This window comes from Dipodomys ordii, unplaced genomic scaffold (assembly GCF_000151885.1).
Source record: "Dipodomys ordii isolate 6190 unplaced genomic scaffold, Dord_2.0 Scaffold15, whole genome shotgun sequence".
Lineage (NCBI taxonomy): Eukaryota > Metazoa > Chordata > Mammalia > Rodentia > Heteromyidae > Dipodomys > Dipodomys ordii.
Genome location: NW_012267231.1, coordinates 1,466,936 through 1,472,851, shown reverse-complemented (window position 1 = coordinate 1,472,851; position 5,916 = coordinate 1,466,936). Strand labels below are relative to the sequence as shown.

The following is a 5,916-nucleotide window of genomic DNA, read 5'->3' as shown; positions in this document are numbered from 1 at the left end:
GTAGAGCCGCTGCCCGCCCGCCCGAGGGGCCTCTCCTGGGAGACCAAGGGCGGGAAGGGCTCTGGCCACTCCGCCATAGCGCTGGGTTCCAAGGCAAAGGGTCCTGAGGGGTCTGGGAGAGGCCTGCCTGTGCCGCCAGGACCCGGGGTCTTTCCCGTGGCCAGTCTGGCCTGTAGGCCCAGGGCCAGCTCCCGGGAAGCACCTGCTGCTCTCTGCCCCTGGCCCGCCCTGCGGGAGCGCTGCTCCCCACAGCCCTGGGCATGCCCAGACCCGCCGGGCACTGTGCTCCGCAGGTACTGTGTGGAGGACAGCCCCAGCTTCCCTCGGCCCTCGCTCCTGCAGAGCCACGTCAGCCTTATGCACGGCATCCGCAGCCCCGATTTGAGCCCCACGTCCAAAGTCACACCGCCAGGCGGCCGCTCCCCACAGGTGAGTGCCCCGCGACGCCCTGGCGTGGGGCGGCCCCGGTCCTCAGAGCTGTGGGCGTGGGGCTGGCAGAGCGCCCGGCGCCCTCCTGAGCCCCCGCCCTCCCCCAGGCAAACCGGCTGAAAAGAGCAGGCGATGCCCCAGGCACCAGCAACGGTACCACCGCGTCTTCCACCAAAAGGCACAAGTCGCTTTTCCAGTGTGCAAAATGTGGCTTTGCCACGGACTCAGAGCCGGAGTTTCAGAGCCACGTACCTCAGCACCACGTGGACAGCTCCACGGCCCAGTGCCTCCTGTGCGGCCTGTGCTACACGTCCACCAGCTCCCTCAGCCGCCACCTCTTCATCGTCCACAAAGTGAGAGACCAGGAGGAGGAGGAGGAGGAGGAAGAGGAGGAGGAGGAAGAGGTGAAGGTGAAGGTGGAGGCTGCAGATCCACAGGAAGGCTCTGGGGAGGAGGTGGCCATGGAAACAAGGGAGAATGGACTAGAAGCCTGTGCGACAGAGCCCTTGCGGGCTGTCCCCGAGGCTCAGAGGTCACTGGGCGTTGCCCAGACCGAGGGTGGCGCCCGCGATGCCCAGAGCCGGCTGCGGGCTTCTCAGGACCAGGACGGCCCCGCGCTGTCCCCTCAGGTGTGACCCGCGGCTGGGCGCGTGTGGTCAGGTTGGTCCGGGTCCCATCGCCAGCTTTGGAGGGTATGGTCGGGGTGCGGGGTGCGGGGCCCACCTGAGCCCGGGTTTGTGTCCCCTTGCCAGAAACACGGGATGGCCCCGGACCCTCTGCTCTGCGTTTGCTTCTGTTATTTATGGCCTTGTGCTGCTTCCTGGTCTCCACTGCAGCCCATGGCCTGCCCTGGCGTGCTGCCCCGGCTGCTGTGCCGCCCCGGCGGCTCTGCCGCCCTGGTGCACCGCCTCCCTCAGCCGCTGAGCTTTCTGGTCCCCGCTTGCTGCCTTCAGCCCGGGTGTCCTCAGGCCCTGCCCGCACACACCAGCTCTCTTTCCTGCCCTCAGGGCCCAGGAGGAGGGGAGTGAGAGGGGTCAACACCCCAAGGCCTGGGTCGCCTTGCCCTTCCTGCCTGTCCCTCTGCGCCCGCGTGGAGCTGGAGGGGAGGGCGGGCAGCATGGCCGTGGCGGGCAGGTGCCAAGACCTGGACACCTCCGGGAGGGGTGCGCAGGCCTTCGTTGCCCGCGGCCGTGGGGAGCTGTGTCGGCACTCAGGGCTGGCCCGGCAGGCAGCCCCCGCCTCCGGCCGCACTCGGTTGCTCAGACTATGTTTCAAATAAAATCTTCTTGCCGCACAGGTAGGCTCTTGTATTCCTCTGGGGGCGCCTGGCCTCCCTGCTCCACCGGAGCGTCCCTGTCCATCCCTTCTAGAATGGAGCTTCCCATCCAAGGAGATGGGTGGCGGCGCCTGGCCTCCGGCTCTGCAGGGCTGGGCGCAGGGTCGGGGTGGCAGCCAGGCTGCCCCGCATCTCTGGGCCTGGAAGCCTGTCATCGCCCTCTTTCCTGCAAAAGCCTAGGAGAGTCCAGGCGAGGGGTGGGCCGGCCCTGGGCTGGGGAAGGCTTGTCCTGCCCGGGCGGGCGGGGTGCCGGCCAGGTCCTCGGTCCCCCCAAGCGGCCTGCCAGCTCCCAGGGGAGAGAATCCTGCCGGAGCTCTCCACAGCCCAAGCAGTGCGCGTTTGTCTCTGTCAGATGCCACGCTTTTCGGTGGGAAGGTGAGGCTGGCCCGCCGGAGCCCATTCCTCCCTGCTGGTGCCGGCAGGGTGGCTGTGGCCTCACCCCGCTGGCCGTGGCGCTCCGGCCTCCTTCCCTCTGCCCGCCGGCACCCACCGTCCCGCCTCAGCGTCCAGAGCAAGGTCGGAGGCTGACAGGGCCGGTGCCTGCACCCTCCCCCTCACGGCCGGGGACCGGGGAGATGGAGGTCAGCTGCTTGCGCCTCCCTGCGCCCCGAGAGGCGGGGGCGCCCTCAGAACCGCCAGTGCTCCCAGCCCCCCCTCCACGCGAGCCCCTGGGCGTGCAGCTCCCCTTCAAGATGGCCCCACACCCGCTCATCTAGTAGGTGTGACAGCAGGACCCAGTTAGTCCCCCATTTGACAGAGAGGAAACCGAAATGGCGGAGCCCAGACAGCCTCCAGCTGTCCCCGACTTCGCAAACAGCAGGGGTCCTTTCCGGGGCGCCCAGTCCTCCCCCAGCCCCAGGAGGGCCCTGCTGACCCTGCTCCTGCGTGAGGCCCGTGAGCAACCCCACCGTCCGTCCTCCTGGGGGCTTCCTTTGCCATCCAGGACCCTCTAGAAGGTTCCTAACCCTTGCAGCTCCTCTGATTTCTCCTGCGGGGTCAGACTCAGCCTGGCTGGGGCGGGCGTGGAAGATCCGAACCTGTCTGCGCTGTGAGGCTGAGGAATGACTAGTATTTATTCTCCAAGTGCTTTATCTCTGTAAAATGATATGCCAATTGTTGTAGAAAGAACTTTCCCCTTAACTTATGTACACAGTCTGGCTTTTCAAACTTAAGTTCTGTGCTTTCTGTCCCTAAGACTGAGGCACCCTGTTCTCTCCCTTCTGTACATTCTGCAGCGGCAGTTTCTCTTATTTTTGTGTTTGTTTTGGAAACCAGACGCATATCCATGGTGAGATTTTACCAGTACAGAAGAATATATGACAAAAAGTAAACTCCCAGGAACATCAGCGCCTTAGTCCCGCCCCCATCCTGTCAATCACTGTTGCCTGTGTCTTGTGTGTCCTTTCAGAGTAATTCTATGCATTTACAAGTTTATAAATATGTATATTTATATATCTATTTTTAATACAAACAGTAGCATTCTATACACCGCGTTCTGAAGCTTGCTTTTTTTCCCCATTTACATATATAATTTTCTCTGGGCTTTTCTAGTTCATAGACCAATCTGCTTGGAACCCCCCTTACTCCAATGCACTCTGCCTTCTAGAAGGCTCTTTGCCAAGGAGGTCGAGCTCCCCAAACTGGTCTTGGTGAGGGCTTTGGATACGGTTTAAAAGTGGCAAAAGGATGGAAGTGGTGTTGTGGCTCAATGGTAGCTGAAGAGCTGAGGGACAGCGCCCAACAAAAACAAAAATTATACTCCCACTACATGGGGCTGGGAAGGTGGCTCAGTGGTAGAGCGCTTGCCTTGCCTGCCTGAGGCCCTGGGTTCAATTCCTCAGCACCACATAAGCAAATATTAAAAAGCCGGAAGTGGTGCTGTGGCTCAAGTGGTAGAGCGCTCACCTTGAGCTGAAGAGCTGAGGGACAGTGCCCAGGCCCAGAGTTCAGGCCTCATGACCAGACCCAAAAAAAAAAAATGGCAAAAGGAGGACTGGGAAGGTGGCTCAGAGGTAGAGCGCTCGCCTCGCATGCAGGAGGCCCTGGGTTCGATTCCTCAGTACTACATACACAGAAAAAGCCAGAAGTGGCGCTGTGGCTCAAGTGGTAGAGTGCTAGAATTCAGTACAGAGAGGCTCAAGAACAGCCCACGCCCTGAGTTCAAGCCTCAGGACTGGCCAAAAAGAAAAAACTATGGAAGGAGGAGAGTGGGCGGGGGGACAGTGAGGAGGCCGAGACAGGGTAAAGAACAGAGTGTTCCTCTCTGGGCTGGGGTGGGGCTCGGTGGCAGAGCCCTCGCCTACCCTGTGGGCCCTGAGTTCAATCCCTAGCTGCTCCCTTCCTCCAGAAGAGGAGTGGAGAAGCAGGCGGGAGACTGCACTCGGGCTTCAGGGTAGCAGTGGAGGTCACACCTGATTCTTGGTGGCCGCTCTTGGTGAGCAGCCATTCTGGGATGTTGTCCAGCTTTCTCAGCAGTGAGAAGATGTAGTTGTAGAGGAAAAGGAAGGCTTAGATAGGAAGCGGGCCACAAAGAAGACTTGGGGATGAGGAGAGGCTGGGCTGGGAGAGGCTGGGCTGGGAGAGGCTGGGCTGAGAGGGTCTTTCTGGGGCTCACGTTGGGGACTTGGCCCAGTCAGCTCAGGCTGCCCACGCTGCTGCGGGCTGGGGAAGCCTCGCCTTCTCCCCGGTTCCCCTTCCAACCCAAGCAGAATCAGGAGTGGCTCCTGGTCGCCAGGGGCCACATCTCCAGTCCTGGCCCCAGCACGCCGGCGGGCCTGAGTTCTGGGGGTGAGATCAGACCAGCGGGCCTAGGACTGCAGAGTGGCCCTCGGGAAGGGAGGCTTACGGGGCGTCCAGGAGCAGCAGAGATGCGGGCTTCGTGGAGGTCAGAGCTAAACAGGGGCTTAGGAGAACGGTGGGGTGGAGGAGGAGCGGGAGGAGGAGCGGGAGGAGCCGGCTTGCGGCCTGGGCCCCAGGCTTGCTGTCTGTGGCTGAGGCATTAGCAGGAATCTGGAGCGTGCCCAGCCCGCACGCCGCTGTCCCCACGGTGGCCTGTGGGGGACCAAGAGGCGCTCGCAGGACCACCTGTGGGACACGAGGCCCCGCACGGCGTGCTGGGGCTGTGGAGGGGCCTCGGTGTTTCAGCAAGTGGAGCAAGACCAGCCGGCGTTCACAGGGCGCAACGCCGGGGGCCTCTACACAGGTTCACTTGCAGGCGAAGACGGCCCGTCAGGACGGAGTCCCTGGACGGAGAAGCCCTGCTCCTGCCTTGGCCCTGCCTGCCCTGGCTGCCCAGCTTCTCCAGAGCCAGTGACAGGGCCGGGCCCGGCTGGGCCGGGGAGCGAGCGTGGGATGATCTCTGCAGGCTGCAGGGAGGGAGGCCAGGCAGGGAGGACTGCAGGAGTTTGGGGCACACCGGAGGCCTGTCCTCCAGAACTGACACTCTTGCCAGCGTCCTCGATGTCCCCCGGGCTTGAGTGCGGTGGGGAGGTGAGGGGTAGTCTGTGAGGCGCTGGGCTCGGCTGGACCCAGCGCATTGGCCCTGCCTGGAGCTAGCGAGGTCAGTGGGGGGAGGTGGAGCCGCTCTGCACTGCGCACCTGGAGGGGGAGAAGCGAGGTCAATGGGGGGAGGTGGAGCCGCTCTGCACTGCGCACCTGGAGGGGGAGAAGCGAGGTCAGTGGGGGGAGGTGGAGCCGCTCTGCACTGCGCACCTGGAGGGGGAGGAGCCAGGAGGAAGGTGGCGGTGGTCGCCTCGGTGGCGGCCTCAGCAAGGAGCTGGCATTCAAGGGGTGGGAGAATTCCTGGTGTCCAGGTTCCAGGGGTGGGCTTGTGATGGGGCAGCAAAGAGGAAGATGAAGGCTGTGGCCGGCCTGGCCGTGGCCGGCTGGCCATGGTGTGGTCTGGCTGTGGCTAGCCTGGCCGTGGCTGGCCTGGCTGTGGCGTGGTCTGGCCGTGGCTGGCCTGGCTGTGGCTGGCCTGGCCATGGCCAGCTGGCCGTGGTGTGGTCTGGCTGTGGCTAGCCTGGCCATGGCTGGCCTGGCTGTGGCGTGGTCTAGCTGTGGCATGGTCTGGCCGTGGCTGGCCTGGCTGTGGCGTGGTCTGGCCATGGCGTGGTCTGGCAGTGGCTGGCCTGGCCGTGGCCAGCTGGCCG

General features: G+C 63.5%; 1 protein-coding gene across 1 annotated transcript in view; it reads left to right on the top strand.

Annotated features, from left to right (window-relative positions):
* Window positions 1-1,090, top strand: part of Znf592 (zinc finger protein 592) — a 20,471-nt gene extending 19,381 nt beyond the window's left edge. The window contains exons 6-7 of the mRNA XM_013011861.1: window positions 7-429; window positions 537-1,090. Coding sequence (XP_012867315.1) covers window positions 7-429; window positions 537-1,064 — 951 coding nt within the window. The 3' untranslated portion in view covers window positions 1,065-1,090. The remainder of the gene's footprint in view (window positions 1-6; window positions 430-536) is intronic.
* Window positions 1,091-5,916: the final 4,826 nt, after the last annotated feature.